This window comes from Meleagris gallopavo, chromosome 7 (genome assembly GCF_000146605.3).
Source record: "Meleagris gallopavo isolate NT-WF06-2002-E0010 breed Aviagen turkey brand Nicholas breeding stock chromosome 7, Turkey_5.1, whole genome shotgun sequence".
NCBI lineage: Eukaryota > Metazoa > Chordata > Aves > Galliformes > Phasianidae > Meleagris > Meleagris gallopavo.
This window is the reverse complement of record NC_015017.2, coordinates 29,223,976-29,244,033: the sequence shown is the minus strand read 5'-3', so window position 1 is coordinate 29,244,033 and position 20,058 is coordinate 29,223,976. Positions and strand designations below refer to the sequence as shown.

The 20,058-nt window shown below is 42.2% G+C and overlaps 1 protein-coding gene across 5 annotated transcripts; it reads left to right on the top strand.

Moving 5' to 3' along the window:
• Window positions 1-6: 6 nt before the first annotated feature.
• PRPF40A (pre-mRNA processing factor 40 homolog A) lies at window positions 7-19,963 on the top strand. Of its 5 annotated transcripts, none has more exons than XM_010713972.2 (26): window positions 7-65; window positions 993-1,130; window positions 4,227-4,307; window positions 5,559-5,589; window positions 5,792-5,814; window positions 6,631-6,732; window positions 6,829-6,939; window positions 7,381-7,501; window positions 8,700-8,724; window positions 9,508-9,798; window positions 10,152-10,257; window positions 10,892-10,956; window positions 11,418-11,582; window positions 11,934-12,042; window positions 12,231-12,381; window positions 13,162-13,295; window positions 13,398-13,512; window positions 13,675-13,766; window positions 13,926-14,042; window positions 14,279-14,416; window positions 14,952-15,047; window positions 15,838-15,924; window positions 16,012-16,108; window positions 16,332-16,393; window positions 17,537-17,671; window positions 18,839-19,963. In XM_010713972.2, the coding sequence occupies exons 1-26, from the start codon at window positions 30-32 to the stop codon at window positions 18,929-18,931; spliced, it is 2,721 nt and encodes a 906-aa protein (XP_010712274.1). In that variant the 5' UTR covers window positions 7-29; the 3' UTR covers window positions 18,932-19,963. The 5 variants fall into 5 exon arrangements, with proteins under 5 accessions (XP_010712274.1, XP_010712273.1, XP_010712276.1 ...); XM_010713971.2 differs by having other exon boundaries at window positions 13,663-13,766; XM_010713974.2 differs by lacking the exon at window positions 17,537-17,671 and having other exon boundaries at window positions 13,663-13,766.
• Window positions 19,964-20,058: the final 95 nt, after the last annotated feature.

Here is a 20,058-nt window from a genome sequence, read left to right as displayed (position 1 = left end):
GCGGCGGGGGCAGCTTGCTCAGCCCCTCCATGCGGCCCGGCGCCGTGGACCGCAGCTCTCTTATGGTGAGTGCGGGGGAGGGCAGGGCGCGGTTCCGCCCCGGGAGGCGGCGCGGCTCTGCAGGACTCGGGGCGCTGCGGGGCGGGAAATCTTCGTGTAGTGCTGAGGGGGGGGAGCCTGCAGGTCGTGGACGTCCGACTTTAATGGTTCTGTGATACTTGTTTTTTTATTCTTCCTGTAAGGATCCGTTCTGGAGCGGTCGTTTGTTTAGGGACTGTTTTCCTGTTAGCAATGGTAGGGCATTTACATGCATACAGAAATACAGAGCTAAGGCTTGTAGGTTTTCAGAGTAAAATCCCTCCCAGCATCTGTCCCATTACTACAGCTGGTGCCAATGGCTGGAATGGAGTCGTAGAGCATCCTGATTCAGAAAGGTCATCGAGGCCAGCTCCTGGCTCCGTGCACAGCCACCCAAACACAAGGCTTTTGCTGCACTTTGGTATATGTACACGTACATATATATCTCAGACGTTTCCCCATCAGCCCCATGTTTGAGGGGAAAGAAGGTAGCAATGCTCATATTTGATGTAACTTGATGTGTTTTGGTCACAAGGAGAAAGATGTTGCTCGTCCCGCAGGGTGACTTGCATTGATCAGAGCTGTGTAGACGTGCATGCAGAAACTCTTAAGTTCAGTGTGTTTTTCTGTGACAAGCCATAAGATAAATGATTATCAGAGTTTTGTTTCCTGTTTGCATGTTGATTTTGAAAATTTAAATGCCCTTGTTAGTTCTCAAACTCTGACGGGGGATGTGGGAGACTGAATGCTAATTGTCATTACCTTGCTTGCTGCCGGGCAGGATTGAGCTAAAAGCCAAAGTGAAGTAAATAACTTCCAGCTCAGCGTTGAGCATCTCTTTGTTATCAGTGCTTTTTGAGGGACGTGGGGGTTGTTGGCTTCATGCTCACTTCTTGTTTGTTGCTGTCTTTCAGATGGGACACCCGGGGATGCCGCATTACCCGCCCATGGGGATGCACCCTATGGGTCAGAGGCCACCAAACATGCCCCCAGTTCCACATGGCATGATGCCTCAGATGATGCCCCCAATGGGAGGACCACCAATGGGGCAGGTGAGCCATTTTTATGATTTTTTTTCTCTTCTTTCTTCCCATAATGATGTTAGGTCATCCAGTGTAGGTAAGTTGCATCCAGTAGCTTGAGCAAATGAGGTTAATAATTCAGGGTGTTCTGTGCCACTGTTCCTATGTGTGCAGAAAATGCTGAAACTCTTCGTGTTGTGACAGGTAATTGATGCACTTTGTTTAGAGCTTTGGTTGTAAATAGATGTAGGTATTGATCTTTTTTTATTATTTTTTAATAAAAAGCTTATTGCTAGATATATTTTTTTTAGATTTTGAAGCAGTAAAAATGTCATCTTAATACATACTGGAATCAGAAAGCTTTGGTTCTTCTCAGATGTTGAAATAAGAGAGCTTCTTGTTTCTCTAATTCTTGGCTGTTATGTGCATGCAGATGAAGACTATAAGGAGATGCAGGGAAGAATTAATTAAGACTTGAGATTTGCAGAATTCCCTCTTAAAACCTAGACAGTGAATTGTAGCTGTGTACTATACTGTTGTTGCTAACATATTATGCAGTTTGAAAAAGAAACTCGGCCATTCAGATCAACACCAGTGAAAGTAAGCTGACAGGTAGAGTAGCCAGAATCAGAGCTGTGCTTTTTGCACGTTTAAAATTTTATTCTCGATAATGAAAAAGCCTTTGTGCTTTCTGATTAATTTTTGAACTTCTGAAGGAAGCAGTTCTCTTTCTGTTTGTTAGAAATGCTTCAGTACTACTGCTTGTCATAGCAGCTTGCCTTAGGAAAAACCGAGGGATCAACTAGATGATAGAGAAGATTAGGCTGGTGAGAGGCTGACGTGAGTGAGTAATGCTCTGAGAAGAGCCTTCAGGGTCGTGCAGGCAACTCCTTGCTTGTTTTCCTTTGCAGTACCTTGGGTAGAGCCTGTGGATGGGGCTTCTTGTTTTGCTCGTATGTAAAAGCATGAGAGGAATCTTCAGCATGGTTTTGTAGCCTGTTAGAGTGGCAAAAATAATGCAGTAGTAGATTAGGAGAACTTGACCATTAATATGGCAGTTAACAGTGTGAATTTTTCTTTGTATTTATTAAACTCAAACAGCAATTCTGTTTTATTCCTCTGCTTAAGAGGTATGTTTGTCTTAACTTCTGTTCCACTGTTCTTACTCATTCTGTGAGTATTTCAGTCTACAATATTTTAGTGAGCAATAGAGATGGAGAACTCAAGAATAGAGTAGAGTAAAAAGCTGCAAGCAAATGGCTTGGAAGGGAGGAGCTCAGTTATTCTATGGCTTTGAGGATGGGACAGGACAGTGACACACTCACACCAAAAGTATGAAAGTGTCAGCTTGCATTGGCCTTGGATAATAAGCTCTTTCTTCCAGCATCTATCAGAGGTTTATTTGTAAAACTCTGCAGGATGGAACATTCCTGTAGCTTGTTCTTCTTCTTTCTGAAGAGAACCACTCTTCAGTGACTGTTTGCACAGGCAATAGCAACAGTAGTATGACCTCCTGTCAGCATCGTGCAGAGGAAGTCCTTATTTTTTCCTTTCCTTTGTTGGGCTGGCATCACACAGAGCCCAAGTAGCGTTCAGGGTTTCTGGAGGACCTGGGCTAGGACTTTTAGAAGCTGCAACAATCTCACAGCTCTCTTAGATGGAAGCAGCAGTGGGGCAAGAGTGCTTTCTTCTCCAGCTTGTACAGGAAGTCAAGGAATAGGATGGGCTGCCTTCCAGTCTTTCTTTCCTTCCTCATCCTTGCAAGAAAATGTTATGGAATGAGGGTGGAGCAGTAGCCCTACCCCGTATCCCTCTCTCTGCACAAGGTGCAAGATGAGGAGAATGGTACCCTGATGCTCCCTGGGGATTGGGGTCACTTGGCCAGCCTGACAAGGACAATAAAGGGAAAGGGACATAACTGAAAGGTTGAAGGGGGTTGACTTGTAGAGGTCTATCTGGGATCAGTGACCAAAAAGTCCTACAGGAAGGGACCTAAATTACGTATTTTGTTCCTTTTGTCATTTTCTTTTAATGGCTTAGTAGTTCTTAGAAGCCATATCAGCAAAAAAGTAGTGCTAAGCATGCAAAATATTAAACTTCCAGTACAACTTCTCAGTATATATCACTTCAGTGCATGACTTCTGCATAACCATCCCTCTGAAAGACTGTAAGCAGAAATATCTGAGCAAAGGCAGCTTATCTGGGTAGCAGCTCTGTGGCTTTTTTTTTTTTTGTGTGTCTCATCAGACCTCCCAGCAAACTCACATACAAGTCTAGACTCAAAATTGGTTGTCTGTGATACTGTATTTATCCCCATTGCCAAGTTCACATCATGTATGGCTTCATATTGTATGTCCATATTGAGGGGTTTTGTTCAGATGTTTAAAAAAAAAAAAGCTCAGAAACATTCTAGGTTTTGATGTTTAAATGGAATAGATCTCTTCATACTGAAGTTCTTTGGAGAAATGCATTCTTTCAGTGTCCCTGTCAGGTGTTTCTTTCAACTTCTTGCAGAGCTAAGAGGAAAGGGAAACAAATTGAAAGCAGCAAAAACTTGGGAGCAGAACTAATCAGAGCTTACCTTTCTGTGTTTAATTAATTCCACGTGGCCCTGGAGCTTTGAGGAGATCTTTACAAACCTTTATTTTTCCTGTTTTAGGAATTTCAGTAACAGCTCATCTAAAGGATTGCACGTAGTATTTATTGTTGCTCTTCTGTAGCTACAGTAGTTGTGTTTGTTATTTCTTCATGCATGACTTTGGAATGTGGGGCTGTGTTATTCCTCATGTAGGTTTTGTAGGAATCAGAAGGAAATCAGAGTTCTGCAAGCTTAACTTATGTTGCCAAATTCTTTATAAGCCTGTTTTGAAATTTAGTATCATTTAATTATTTTAAACCAAAAAGGAACTATCATATTAAATGTCTGAAATATCACAGAACGGCCTGGGTTGCAAAGGACCTCAATGCTCATCCAGTCCCAACCCCCTGCTGTGTTCAGGTCACCAACCAGCAGCCCAGGCTGCCCAGAGCCACATCCAGCCTGGCCTCGAATGCCTGCAGGGATGGGGCATCCACAGCCTCCTTGGGCAACACCACGAGGTGTACTGAAATGCTGTTTAATTGTAGATGCCTGGAATGATGCAGTCAGTCATGCCTGGAATGATGATGTCTCACATGTCCCAAGCTGCTATGCAGCCTACGGTTCCGGTGAGTTTAATTTTACTTTTCCCTATGGTAACATGTCTGTATGTCTCTTGTTTTGGATTAGCACCTAGGTGTGCCTTTGCTTTTCTTCAACTAGAAATGAGAAAGGTGTTGCTGATGGCAGTAGTAGAGAGGACACTGCTCACACTAAGTGCTGATGCTAGGGAAAGGATGTTAACTGAAGCGTTGGGCCTTCATCAAGTACTGCCTCTTAGTTCTTTGCTGTTCTTTGTTGTTTAATGAGTTGTGTGTTACACTCTTGGTGTAATTTAAGTAAAGTTTAATAACTGCTGAGGTAAATTCATGGCAGCAGGGCTTTGTTGGTTCCTGTGCTCATGTAAGTGTTCACTACTGTGCTGAGTGTTTTAAAAGCTACCAAGCACAGAGAAGTTGGTAATTCTCCTCTGTCCCCATGCTGAAGTTGTTACAGATTCTGATAACTGATGCTTATGGAAAAAAACTCAGATATTTGGTGATATTTGGAGCCAAAAGAAATTGGAAAGGGAAGGAGGGAATCAGTGCTAGGCTCAGTCTAATTTATTCTATTTATGTTCTGGTTTTTTTTGTTGTTGCTGCTGTTTTTACATATTCTGTCAGATTGCTTTTCTGGAACTCAGTCAGGGCTGAATTTTTGTTAAGTAGGTGGACATGTGATGTTCATGAGGCAAAGAAGCATTACAGAGGGCTCCAGCTTTTAATTGCACGTGTAACCCTCATGGCAGAGATAGCAGGAGCTCACTCACACCTTTATGCACGTGTGTGAGACAGAGCGTGTCTGTTACAGCAGCACCCTTGTACCTCTCTGCAGTGGCAAGCACACCACAGCCTGCAAAGCATTTTAAAGCAAAATAAAGTTTTTAGTATTTCTGAGCTTAAAATAACCTGTAGGTGAAAGAAAAAATGCGACTTTTTTGTAACCCTGATGACTTGCCTTGTAAAATTCCAACTTCTGAGTTAGAGTGTTGGCTGTCTCTTGGACAGTGCCATCTCCAAGTCTCAAATGTAATCTGAAGATCACAGAGGCCAGCAGGATTATTATATTTGTGTCTTTGTTCCATAGGAGTGTGATGGTCTTTCACCCACTGCTGTGCAGGTTGACTCTGCTTCGTGATCTATGTGAGCAGTCATTTCCAGGCAGCTGATTAGAAGCAGTGTGATTTATTTTGCACTTGCCCTTGTTGGGATAAGCACTGTATGTACTGATGAAGTTACAGGTGCAGTCAGTACTTAAATATCTGTCCTTTGTTTCCACAGCCAGGGGTGAACAGCATGGATGCACAAGTAGGTAAGTAGAAGTTCTTTGTTACTGTTTCAGAGCATTTCCCAAAGTTAGGTCAAGTCTTGAAAAAATATACACATTTTTCTTTAAAGCATCATTTATCTTCATTGTTTCTTATAAAAACATTTAATATTTTCATTGAAATCTTTTTGCATTCTTATATGAAAAAATAAAGCAACCAAACTTTTCTTTTTATTGTTTCAATTAGGTGTGACACCTCCTGGAACTCAGGTAAGTGAACACCAAAATTGTGGACGTCTCTGAGTGTGGTGTTGTGCAAACATTGCTTTGCAGATGTAAAATAAAACCTTGTCTTTCTGTTTTTTGTTCTTGATACAAAGCTTGCTGCTCTGTCTGTGACTTAAGATTTCATTAATTATCAATCTGAAATTAACGTTAAAACTAATAGCTCCTGGTGCTTTTCTTCTGCTCTGTCAAGTACAGATGGGTGCCATGATTGTTTTTGTGACCGCAGCATTTTCATTTAAAGGGATTGAGCTGGAGCTAAGCTGGAGCTAAAGCTTATTTACATCCATTTTTTAACGGTGAAATTATTTATTTCTGGTTTTCCAAGTAGACGTGGCAGCTCCACGTGACCTTCTTTAGGTATTTTTGACCTACCTGAACAGCATGTGAATTACAGCCTAGGTACTTTACAGCTGCCTCTTTTCAACTTAATGTCTTTGCAAGGGACTGAAGAAGAGTGAAAGTCGTTCCTTTTTCTTAATCCCTAAATCCCCTCTGTGTATCACTGAGCAGTTTATAAGCAGATTTTTATCTTTCTTATGTTGGGGTAACTTTTTACACCTTCCATACTGATGAATGTTTTGCTTTGGCAGTTCCAGTGCACATGGTAGAAATCTGTCTGCAGTTGTCGTGCTGTTCCTTAACACAGGTGTGCTTTGCAAATGACGTTTACTGAAGGCAGTGCTGACTCAAATTTGTTTAGCTGTTGTTTTGCTGCCTTTCCGTCGCTGCTGAATGATTTAGTGTATTTAATATGCACACTGAAATGAAAAACAAATAGTAACCAGAATGTCTTTTCAGAGCTCTGTTTTGTTTCACCCTCAGACAACACATCCCGTGGTTTGTGCAGCTCAGCAAACAGCCACGACCAACAGTTCGGGCAGTGAGGAGCACTCTAAACAGGTTTATCTGCTTTCCATTTGTACTGAATTTGTTTTAGTGGCTTTCAGTAGCATCTTGGTCAGCATTCATCATTAATGTTCTGTTTAACTTTCCTAGAAATCGACGTGGACGGAACACAAATCACCTGATGGAAGAACCTATTACTACAACACTGAAACAAAGCAGTCCACGTGGGAGAAGCCAGATGATCTTAAAACACCTGCTGAGGTAACGATTCAGACAGACTGTTGTGTGACTTTGTGTGAAGGCACAGTTCACCGCCATGGCTACCACCTGGCATAGCTGTGCCAATGGATTTTTATCAGTGGGAGCAAATCCCTATAAATGTTTTTTTTGCAACTTTTCTAATTTTACCACCCTCCTTACATTGGTGCAACTTGAAGCTGCAAACTAAACAAAATTTTAGCATTTTTTCCTCAATTCTAAAGTAAATTTCCCCTATTGAAAGGATGGCACGTACCTCAGTGATGTGTTTGTGTCACTAGAGTATCAAGGGTCAGTGAACACAGTGAACATGATCCCATGTGTTCGTTGGTCCTTAAATTATCACTTGGCTTGGAAGTATTACAGGCTCACTTCTAGCAACCTCTTTAGTTTTAAAATATTACTGTAAGTTTGATTTTTTTTTATTGTTTTTTTGTCCATTAGCAATTGCTGTCTAAGTGCCCCTGGAAAGAGTACAAATCTGATTCTGGAAAGCCATACTACTATAACTCCCAAACTAAGGAATCACGCTGGGCAAAACCCAAAGAACTCGAAGATCTGGAAGGTAATGTCTGTGACAGGGATGAGCAGAGGGGATGGCAGAGGACTGCTGTGCTGTTGCAAAACTTTGTTATCTTTGTAAGCATAGGAGGTACAGATCTGTTAAGCATTAGTCATGCAAGTTAGAATGAAGCCTGAGATACCTGTGGAGCTCTCGGTTCTGTGTTTTCTACCTCACCTCCTTTATACCCTTCATTTTTCCCTGCTTATGTGGCAGCAGCAGCAGCAGCTCCTCCTCGTGTCCATAAATGGGAACTGAATTTGTATGTAACAGCTTATTCAGGGCTGGGTGAATACTCTGTCATTACATCAGGCAGTGCTTCAGCTCTTCATTTCAGACCCACTGCAGACCCATTTTGCCTTACTTAGCAGTCAGTCCTTTGGAAACCTATAGAAACTTTTAGTAGGATTTATGTTCAGGTTGGTGAGGGAGGGCAGGAATTAAAGGGCCACTATAGCAACCCACATCCACTTGGGAAATCAGGATAAAAGGTGCTGGATTTCTGTAATAACTCTGTAGCTCATAACTGAGTAAGAATTATTGTCACTTTGTTGTGGTTTCTTGGAAGAATTTGAGAAACAGTGATATGCTTTGTAATGAAAACAGAGTTTGTCTACTGAGAGGCAGAATTGTGTGTAAGACTTTGCTTAAGTGTTATTTGCTTATGTTTTTTGAAATTATTTTGAGCAGCTGTGAATGCAATTGGTAGGTACGCTTGTATTGCTCTTCCCTGTTGTAAAGAAAATGGCCCTTTTTTCTGGCCTTCCAAGCATAATGTGCTCTTGTTCTTCACTTTTAGCACAGTTTGTTTGGTGTTGTGAGGGAAATAAGATCTTGACAAAAAAGAAAAATGACAAAATCAGCTGAGTATGAAATGAGTACAAAAAGGTCTGCATAGAATAAGCATCAGTGACTGTTAGAATAAAAAAGAAAGATGCATTCCAGTAAGCCTGACTTTATCTGTTCTTTAAACTAGTCTGTTGGAGTTGAAATAATTATTTTAAATGGAGAAATGTACCTTTAATCTTTACTCAGTGGGATTTCTACAGTTTGTTTTAGATGGTATTTTTCGCAGTTTTTAAAGGGGAATAGGAACAGAATATTTAAAGCCAAATTGTGCCTACAGCAACTTTTTACAATGCACAAAACAATTTTTTGCTAAAGCTGTATTTTAATTGTTGTTTTTCCTTTTCTCTTCTAGCACTGATCAAAGCTGAAGAAAACAGGTGTGTTTTCACTTTGATACTACTGTTGTGTTTTATATTAGGCTGTCTGTTACTTTTTTAAGAGTAGACTCTTGTCTTTGAATCCTAAAACATGGCCCTTGCAGATTTTCATTCCAAATAGTACCTTAATATATAGAAATTCTTAATTATCACAGAATGGCCTGCAGAGGAGCACAATGCTCATCCAGTCCCAACCCCTTGCTGTGTGCAGGTCACCAACCAGCAGCCCAGGCTGCCCAGAGCCACATCCAGCCTGGCCTTGAATGCCTGCAGGGATGGGGCATCCACAGCCTCCTTGGGCAACCTGTTCCAGTGCCTCACCACCCTCTGGCTGAAAAACTTCCTCCTCAGATCCAACCTAAACCTCCCCTGTCTCAGTTTCAAACCATTCCCCTTGTCCTATCACCATCCATCCTCACAAACAGCCGTTCCCCCTCCTGTTTATCCGCTCCCTCCAAGCACTGAAGGCCACAATGAGGTCTCCCCTCAGCCTTCTCTTCTCCAAGCTAAACAAGCCCAGTTCCCTCAACCTTTCCTCATAGGAGAGCTGCTCCAGCCCTCTCATCTCAGTGAATCCTATGTTCTAGCTTTCTTTTGAAGTGAAATGACTGGTCGACATAGATAAGCAGGTTCAGTAAAGCATTTCCTATTTCAGAGCTCTTCTGAGGTATGCCTTTAGTAACAGCTCCTAAACATCACTAATGTCCTTCAGCTACAGCCTTCCCTAAGCCGTTACCTCTTCCTGGGCTTGAATGTGATTGTTCCTATTTTTCATACCTGCAGCACCAAGACTGAAGAATCTGCTTCAGCAACTTCTGCTGCAGCCGATGCAGCCAACACAGCTGCTTCAGCCACGGCTGCTGCTGAGGCAGCCACAGCTGGTGCTGCCAGCACTGCTGCAGCCTCCGAAACAGAAAGCACTGCTGCCTCTGCTGTGGTAGAAAACGAGAGTGCCGCTGCAGCCACAGCTGAGGATCAGGGGCAGCAAGCAAGTTCAGCACCTGCAGCACAGGAGCAGAGTGCAGAAAGTGCTGCTAACGCAGCCGATGACTCCAAGCAGGACGGTTCAGCAGAGTAAGTCCTGTTGTGTGGGATTCAGCTCTCCTGCAGTTTGTTATTTCTGTGCAGATTTGGTTCACCTCTCATTCCAGCTGTCTGGTCTGCTTTGACAGCTAGTTAGTGAAACGTAAACATCAATCTCAATGAATATGAGGAAGGAGCATTAAACCTGTTTTTAGAAAAATGAATGCCTTCCTCTTACCAGCCTTCACCTAAAGGTGCTAGAGAACTGTCTGTGGTTCAAACACTTCATAAATTTTCCATAGTGCTCTGGGGTAACGTTATATGTTTACCTTGAATGGCTCTTTGGTGGTTCTAACTTAGGAAAAAAATGCTTAAATACTAAAATCATTAATTTTTATTGATAGTGCTTCAAAGAAGGAGGGCGATGATGCGCAGCCAGTTAAAAAAACCTACACCTGGAATACAAAAGAAGAAGCAAAACAGGCATTTAAAGAACTCCTAAAAGAAAAGGTATTTCAGTCAGCTTTCTGCTTTGTAGCTACCAAAGCTGCATTTACCAGGAATGGCTCGAGATCTGTTGTTGTTAAGAGTTGTTCACACTGAGGGAAGAGGATTTAGATACTAGACAAGAAATCTGAGACAAGAAGAATGCTGTGAAACCAACATAGATGGCTTAAGCCTTTATCAGAAACATTTTGAGTGAGGAGCAAGGTGTCTGATTTTCGTCAGAGCTCTCAGTTGTTTTTCTTTCCTACCTTTTACATGACACATCATAACCACTGTAATGTAAACTAACCACTGCAATGTGTAACCACTGCAGTGTGTAACCATTTGGTGCTTCTCCAGACTTCAGTCTGGAGCAGTGAGTAATTTGATGGGCACCTTCACTAGGGGCTTCAGAGACAGGTTAGAGATCCATATAGAAGGATGGCAAACTGAAGTTTGGGATGCAGCATTCCCATAAGCTGGTCTGTTTTAGAGATAATTTCTTTGTGAAGTCCATTTCATAGAGATAATCTCTTTTTTTGTGAAGTCAATTTCAAAACAAAGAATGTATTCCTAACCCCAGAAGTGTAGTGCATTTCTCTTTCACTGTTGGATGTTGATGCTACATGTGATCAGTAATGATGTAATGTCTTGACAGCGAGTTCCATCCAATGCTTCTTGGGAGCAAGCCATGAAGATGATCATTAATGATCCTAGATACAGGTACTGCCTGGTTCTTTACTCATAATACATCTCTGTAAATGAGGGCTGGACTGGACTGGTGTCACTTATGTGAAGTACAACTCCTAGCATTAATTCCTGATATGGGAAGGATGTGGCAGTTGTCAGTTTTTGATATGGTTTGCTTAGGAACAAAGACACACTTTTGATCACGATGGAGATAAATACTTTCTAGGTTATTTTGAAATGGGTGCCTGCCATAAACATTCACAGAAAAGTGGCCTGTATCCACTGTGAAAGTAGTATTGCAATGTGAAATGGGTGAATACAACCTGATAGTAACCCTGAGGGACAGGCAGGACTGTGACTGGTCGCCTAGATCACGTTTAATTTTGTCTCAAAGATTTGGGTTACTCAAATCTGTTTCGTGCTTTGGGTCTTCGGTTTTGATTTTTAAATGTAATTACCTTTCCTGTAATTCGTGTTTTCTTTTTGATACAAAGTGCTTTGGCAAAGCTGAGTGAAAAAAAGCAAGCCTTTAATGCTTACAAAGTTCAAACAGAAAAAGAAGAAAAAGAAGAAGCGAGATCAAAATACAAAGAAGCTAAAGAGTCCTTCCAACGTTTTCTGGAAAACCATGAGAAGATGACATCCACAACACGATACAAGTAAGGGCATCCTGAAATCAACTTCTGCTCTTTATGAACTCGACAAGTTTGTCCTTAAATCTTTCCAGTTTGCTCCTGGCAATGCTTACCTTGGCCTGTAACTAAAATATTTATAGGAAGGCACACGTGCTCAGTTTGAAAGAATGTAAGTAAAATTCAGGTTGGATTTTTATTTGCATATCGAAGAGAGAAAGCTGTCACCCAGGCTGCCCATGACAGAAATTAGGGAGATGTTGCACAAAAGAATTACTGCTTATGAAGCAGTTGATTAACGTGATTGCAAGCCAGGGGGGCATTTAAAATCAGTCATCACCAATAAATTATTGTATGCTTTTTCTTTGTTTTGTACAGAAAAGCTGAACAAATGTTTGGGGAGATGGAGGTCTGGAATGCAATATCTGAGCGTGACCGCCTGGAGATTTATGAAGATGTTTTGTTTTTTCTCTCTAAGAAAGAAAAGGTAATTTTCTTTCAGAGCTGTTCTTTTCACTTGCAAGTAAATTGATCAATTCCACTGGGTACAGAAATCTTGCAAGCAGTGCAGTTCTGTGCATTGCTCAGGGACAGTTAAAATGCAGGCAAAGGGAAGGAATTTGTAGCCTAGACATTTGAGAACCAGGTGTGAGCATTGCTGCATTTTCTTTGCAGGAACAAGCCAAACAGTTACGGAAGAGGAACTGGGAAGCTCTGAAGAACATCCTTGATAACATGGCTAATGTCACTTACTGCACTACTTGGTCAGAGGCTCAGCAGTACTTGATGGACAACCCTACGTTTGCAGAAGATGAGGAACTTCAGAGTATGTAAAAAGTCCATACGTTTATTGGGAATGAGGGAATGGATTTGTGAGGATTCCTGGTTAAGGTTTGCTCTTCCACAGTCAGGAGTGGCTGTGACAGCCAGTGAGCAGCAGGAATAGAGAGATCTGGTGTCTTACTTTTGGGGGAGCTGAGTCAGCTTCAGAAAGCATTATTGATGTACTCTCAGTGATAAAACAAGGGGTTCCTTTTCCCTGGAGATCCAGCTACCTTGGTATCCAGGTTACCCCCTGAAATTTGAAGAATTATTTGGCAGCATAACCAGTGTGGCAGATAGTTAGGCTTCCTTCTGCTAGACTGAGGTCCTGCTGTGTTTGTTTACTTAAAAGTAACCGTTATTCTAGAGTGAGAAAGTAGGCTTTTTCATTCTGACCTGATTTTCTTATAACTGGGTTGATCCTGTGTTTTAAGAGCAGCATATGCATTTGTACAGCCACAGAAGTATTTGACAGAGGCTCTGTGTTCTGACTTCTTCCTCATGTTTGTAAGATACCTGGGGGTAGTAGAAGGGAGATTGTTTTTCTCGTCAAGACTTCTGTGCTCTGTACTGACAGTGAGAATTTGGGCAGGTTGGAGGAGAAGTGCGTTGGTTTTGTTGTTGTTGGATTATATGACAGACCTGTGCAGCAAATATTTCAGTGGTCAGTGAATCTTCCCTCACTCCATCAGTAATAAATTTGGCAGCAGTTAGTTATCTCTTAAGAAACATTGTAGAGTTGGTGTCACTACTTAACACTTACTCTGTTGTTACCTGTTGCTAGATATGGATAAGGAGGATGCGCTGATCTGCTTTGAGGAACACATCAGGGCACTGGAAAAAGAGGAGGAAGAAGAAAAACAGAAAAGTTTACTGAGAGAAAGAAGGCGGCAGCGGAAAAACAGAGAATCTTTTCAGGTTGGTGGACCTGCTGTTTGTCTTAGACATGTCAAATGATTACACAGTCTGTGCTTTCTATTTCTTGGGGATAAGCTGATGAGTAGTTTATGTATTTTACAGATATTTTTAGATGAGCTGCACGAGCACGGCCAGTTACATTCAATGTCCTCTTGGATGGAGCTGTACCCAACCATAAGCTCTGACATCAGATTCACTAGCATGCTTGGTCAGCCTGGTAAGAATATTTCCAACCCTGTAAAAAGTAAGGCCTAAAGCTCTCAGGTGTGGGCAGTGTGAAGCAGGGTTGTTTGTATGTTGTTTTAAAATTAAAAATAATTAAAAAAAACGCAGCTCTTTTATTAGAGCTAGCTTTTGACTTATCTAGTTTCTTCATCAGGATCAACAGCACTTGATCTCTTCAAGTTCTATGTTGAAGACTTAAAAGCACGTTATCATGATGAAAAGAAGATCATAAAAGATATCTTAAAGGTGAGAGGGGAAATTGCCCCGTTTTGCTGTTTTTCTTCCCTTTCTTTTGGAAGATATGCCATGAATACAGTGGGAAGTCCCATGCAGTGCTATTAGTGTGACAATTCCTGACTCACCCCCTTGCCAAGAAAGTAAATCTGTTTGTTTGTTTATTTACAGGATAAAGGATTTGTAGTTGAAGTGAACACTTCTTTCGAAGACTTTGTTACAGTCATCAGTTCAACTAAGAGAGCCACCACTTTAGATGCAGGAAATATCAAGCTGGCTTTCAATAGTGTAAGTATGAATAATAAGAATACAATATGAAATCCCTGTAAAACAAAAGTGTTCCCTGCACTGTTACAACTATTTCTATTGGAGAAACACCGCTCTGTGCTTTGAAGTCTTGGGCAGTGATAAATAGAAAACTCCAAAGATGAATGTCGTTGGGCTTTCCAAAGATTGCATGAAACTGAAATTAATCTTCTGTTTCAATATTATTCAAATGGTCTCACAACTTCAATGTCATGCAGCTGCTGGAAAAGGCAGAAGCCCGTGAAAGAGAAAGGGAAAAAGAAGAAGCTCGCAAAATGAAGCGGAAAGAGTCTGCCTTCAAGAGTATGCTGAAACAGGCTACTCCTCCCATCGAGCTGGATGCTGTCTGGGAAGATGTATGTATTGCTGCTTTCTTATGGAAGTCATTCCAATTGTACTCAACTGGCTGCTACATGCCAACAACTAAGCCTAGATTCTCTCTGCTGGTGGTTTCTGTCTGTACAACACAGACCCATAGGAATGAGTCACCTCTTCAGCAGACATCAGAATTGGAGTTGAAAAATTGAATTCTATCAATACCTCTGTTTGGTTTATTTTTAAGTGAATGGTTTAAGAGGAGATAAAAGCACTCTGTCTAGTTAAAAGTCTTACTTTGTTCTGGTAAGATTAAAACCTTTCCTGTCAAAGCACACTTCGTGGTAGACAGTGTGCTTTTACTGAGCTTGTGAGGCATATGCAGAAAAACAAGCAATTCTGCATGCATGTGTATCCATTTGTGCAGTTGTATTAAAGATCCCGCTGGTGGTAAAGCTGACAAGAAACAATCTGAGCCTTTAACAGCACCGTGGCTTTCCCAGCTGGTGCAGTTATGTCATCTTTAAACTTCAGAATGTCTGCGTTTCATGTCGGTACTTCATTGCTATTTCTCAGATCAGAGACAGATTTGTGAAGGAACCAGCATTTGAAGATATCACTCTAGAGTCTGAAAGGAAAAGAATATTCAAAGATTTCATACATATACTCGAGGTAATTCTTATTTTATCTTTTCCTGAGGAGAGAATATATGGTATACAATACTTAGTTGATTGGTTCTTATATTATACAGACAGGGATGTGCTGCATTACCAAAAAGTATGGATATTAAAACCTCGTCTTGGAAAAAAAGGCAGAGAAGAAATGTGTTAGAATTATTTGATCCGTGGTGTTGTTCTGATGTGCACCGCGAGGATTTTCAAAAGTTAACATCAGAATTCCCTGATTTATTGTAGAGTTGTGGGACATTCACACTTTGTCTGTTTGATTTTTGACCGTGAGCGATTTATTGGTGGTGGGTGGGAGGGTTATAATGTAGTTTCACAGTTTCACCCTTAACTTCTGGATCAGCCACGTTAAAGAGTTGATTTGCAGAAATCTTGGCACGTCAGTCTTGTTCAGAAAGGTGTTATCTTTTATAGGTAACGAGATATAATGTTAGTTTGTTTCGCTCACTGCAGTTTGTACATGTTAAAATGGTTTGATTTCAGAATTTCAAATGTTGCAAAGCAAGGTTTGCACTCTATCCTCGGCCAACCTGAGCAATCACTTCAAATAGCAAGCACTGAAGCAAGGATATGGGAAACAGAAGCTGCGTGCATCCATGCCTGAAGCTGTCTGTTCCCTTGCTACTAAAAGCTTGTAATAACTTTCACTGGCACTGCTATTAGTAATACTGGTTTTTAATCACTGCTAGCTACAGGTGCCTTGTGGTTGATGAGCTGTCACTGGTTTCACGGTGTGCCCTGCAGACTAACATTTGTCTTTTCATGTTGTACTCCAGCACGAGTGTCAGCATCACCATTCAAAGAACAAGAAGCATTCTAAGAAATCCAAAAAGCACCACAGGAAGAGGTCTCGCTCTCGCTCGGTAAGGGGCTTCACGGTGCCTTAACACCTGCTCCTGTCACTATGGAGGTGTTGCTGTCCTCTTGCTAACCACATCTTGTATCTCAAGGGCTCAGAGACTGAGGATGATGATAGCCATTCAAAGAAGAAAAGGCAGCGTTCAGAATCTAGATCTGCTTCTGAGCGTTCTTCCAGTGCAGAATCTGGTATGAGACTTTTGTTCTTTGCTTTAAAATGACTGTTACTGATTTATTGCTGGGTAATTGTCATAGAATCGTAGAGTGGCTTGGGTTGGAAGAGACCTCAAGCATCATGAAGCTCCAACCCCCCTGTTGCAGGCAGGGCTGCCAACCTTCACATTTAATACTAGATCAGTATTAAATGATAATTAAATTATAATTTTACTGATTTCCCTCCTTTTGTTTGCAGAGAGGAGTTACAAGAAATCAAAAAAACACAAGAAAAAGAGCAAGAAAAGAAGACATAAGTCTGTAAGTACAGCTCACTTTTTTGAGTTGGCTTAAGGCTCAGTGTGACACCTCATGGTCAGCCACAGTAATCCTGTGTGTTAAACACTGGCAGTTACCAGCTGGCTTTATAGCAAGCAGTTCTCTGGATCAGACCTTGTTATGTGTAGCTTAAAACCATTTAGAACAGTAACATGGGGGGTTTAAACTGCAACTACAGAGGCAAATATGAAGGACTGCAGTATCCTGCTAGTGGCTGCTTGTCATCGCAGCGTGTCTTGGAGTTACTTCTGTTGTGGAGTGCTGGATAGAATCCCAGCATCTTTTCCTTTCCCCTCATGCTGAGCATCAATCCTTTCGTCTGCCTAAGTAGCAGGATTGAGTTAGCAGCTCTGACATCAAATGAGCAGCAGCATTAATAGAACCTAAAGAGTAGAAAGAGAGCTTTCATCCTCTGTGTACAACATTTGAGGCCAAAGTGTATTTTTGGTGTCAGGTAAAGGAGGAAATTGGTATCTCTGAACTCAGGTTGCTGTAGAACTTTTCAAAACAACGTTTCTGCAGTATCTGAGCAGTTGGCTGTGCCCTTCAGTGGACAGCATTCACGAAGGGGCAGCATTCACAAAGAGGAGATGGATAGCAGTGTTAGACATGGAGTGATGTGTCAGTGCCAAAGGACTGCAGCACAGACAGGGTCACATCAACTTAGCTGGGATGAAATGCAGAATGAAAACAGCCACAGCACCTGAGCCCTCAGTGCAGCAGAAGTCCAGGAGCATGAGAGCATTCGGATGTGGCAAAGCAGCCACATTAACAGATGAACACTTAGCAGACTTCACCCTTTGCAAAGCTGTTATGGAAGGAGTGGCACTTGGGTACAGAAGGGATTTATTGCATGGATCCAGCATGCCCTGTCTTTGCATGCACTAAAAATGGTGAACGTTTTTTAGGACTCTCTCCTTCTGAAATAACTTCAGTAATGTTTTTCTGCATTACTTATTTCTGCCCTGGTTACTAGGAGGTGTTAAACTCAAAGCCACTTCCAGCAGTTTCTTTCTAAAGTGGCCTATCTTAGAATGAAATCAGACATTTCTGAGCTGTATTTTGTAAACCATTATACCTAATACATTTAATAATGATATTTAATATTTTCCCTTTATTACAAAGGATTCACCAGAATCTGATATTGAACGAGAAAAAGACAAAAAAGAAAGAGAGAGAGAAAGTGAAAAGGATAGAGCTAGACAAAGATCTGAATCAAAACATAAATCTCCGACTAAAAAACGACCTGGAAAAGATTCTGTAAGCTTTCTTATTTCCTTTTTATGTGATGCCTTTGGGCTTTGTATATCAGTGGGATGCTAGAGTATGCAAACTCTATAGCTTCATAAAGAGTTTACTTCAAGTAAGATGTTAAAGCTTTATTCATGTTCCAATTCCATATATAAGAAAGAACCAGATGTTCAAGCAGAGCCAAATCATGCAGATTCTATGCCCTCACTTAGCATTTGTTACTGATGGATTTATTATTTGGCCCAATACTACTTGTTGCTGGTTGAGGTATGGTGTGAATGAGGCTGCCTGTTTGATAGATGGTACTGAAGCTTAGCCTGCAGTGTGGCAGAGTACTCTCTATGATCAAACTGCTTGTCTTTTTTCCATCCGATTGGCCAGATTGATCTCAAAGGAGAGGAGCAGGACAGCTGGTTAAACACTGAGGTGATTGTGCAGCATTCTGTAATTTGAGTACTCTCATCACTGCTGTGGTAGTGCTGGGCTGCTGCTGGTCTCATACTGGAAGAAAATCTTAATTCTTGCACGTTTTGAGCTGGAAAGTCACATAGAAGCGTAGCTGTGCCCGTGGTCTGACTCTTCGCTGTGATGGTTCTGTGTACTGTTTGTTTTGGAAGGGTTAGAGCAGCGTTTCAAAGATGTGTGTGAATGGGAATCAGTGAGTGGAACGGCACTGTCTTTGGGTGCGATGAGGGGCGGTGCTCTGCCTCACCCGGCTCAGCTGCGCTGCGCTGATGGTGCTGCCCTTCCCTGTATGATTCACCTTGGAGAGGTGGGAGGCAGACGGCTGCTTTTTGCTGCGCCTTCTGAACGTAATCCGCTTTGGCCGGCCCAGATCCCTGCTGAATGCAGACATCTGCCAGGAGCAGGAGCTGAGCTGTGGTTGTGAACGCAGGCACAGGAGGAGCTCAGCCCTTCCCCTTGCAGTGCCTCGCTCTGAGCGCTGCCCTGTGCGCTCTGGGAGGTGACATCAGAAACACCAAGCCTGAACGTATTGCGTTAAAAATACCTGTAGAAAAATCCCGCTGGAAAACGTAGCACCCATCTGTGTCTTCCTGCGGGCAGCACTGCAGAGGCGTGCACTGCACAGAGCAGGGTGTGGGGGCACACAGCAGGGCTGCAGCCGGGAGCTGGGCAGCCTGGCTGAGGCTCTCACCACCCTTTCTCTCCCTGCAGGGCAACTGGGACACCTCGGGCAGCGAGCTGAGCGAAGGGGAGTTGGAAAAGCAGAGGCGGACTCTTTTGGAACAACTGGATGAAGATCAATGAGAACGTTATTTATACCAAATATGTTTACATTGTGGCATAATAAAAGAAACCAATGTTTAATTCAGGATGTGGGTTCTGATATCCTGAGTTCCATTGTTGAAATTACGGTGGGTTTTAATTTTACCACATAAATGCATCCAAGTACTCTTACGAGCCCGGCACCAAACCTACAACAGTGAATGAAATTCTGAGTTAAGCCGAACGTTGGTGGGCAGCACGGGTGCTCTGCTCCCCTGGAGGGAGTCCTGGAAGGGAACAGCGCCACGGAAGACGCCTCGGGTCTCGCTGGACCTCACCTGCAGGCTGAGCAGAGCCTCGGCACCTTTCTAGCAAAGCATCTCTGCGGTGCACTCCTTCCTAGAAAGGCAGTAGCTGTTCTTCCCAGCCGTGCAGGCAGGTAGAGCTTCATTTTTTAGAAAGATTCTTAATATAGTTTCTTGTGGCTTAATTTGTTTTATGAATTTGTTGTTATTTTTGAAAGGGGGAAGGCAATGGGTGTAATGAATCCGTTTCTTGATCTGTACTGCAAAAAAAAAACCTGTCAGCTATTGGAATTGCTCCTTCATGATCCGCGTTCCTACCCAACCCGTTCCAAGCACTTATGTGAAACAGAAGACTGCTGAGGGATTCCTGTCCAGCAATCACTTCCAAGTGAGTTTGTGCGGTAATTAAAAGCAGACGTGGCTGATGGGACTGCACTCAGCCTCCACTGTGGCATCAGCAGAGGGTGCTGCCCTCACAGCCGCCTTCTGTATTCACATAAAGCCGCTACGGAGCAGCTACGGATGTTCTCTCTGTGCTTGTCTTCATTATCAAAATTAAAAATCAAACTGTAAGTTGAGACGTTGCCTTACAAACGTGCTGAAGAATGTACCAGCCCCACACAAACAGCAGCTGCAGCATCCGTGCAGGACGTCAGCGCCAGCCCAGCCCTCCTCGCAGCGCCGTGCTGCCGTGGTACACCTTCTGCAACCTTTGATTGGAATATTTTTGTACATTTCTAGCAATTATTAAACCTTGTCTTCTGCTGTCTGCTGGTATTTATTTCTATTTCAATGCTTTGTACAGCTCTGATAAGTTTTTCCTGTCAATGATTTCTGAATTTAAGCCACCTCTGCTTACAGGAA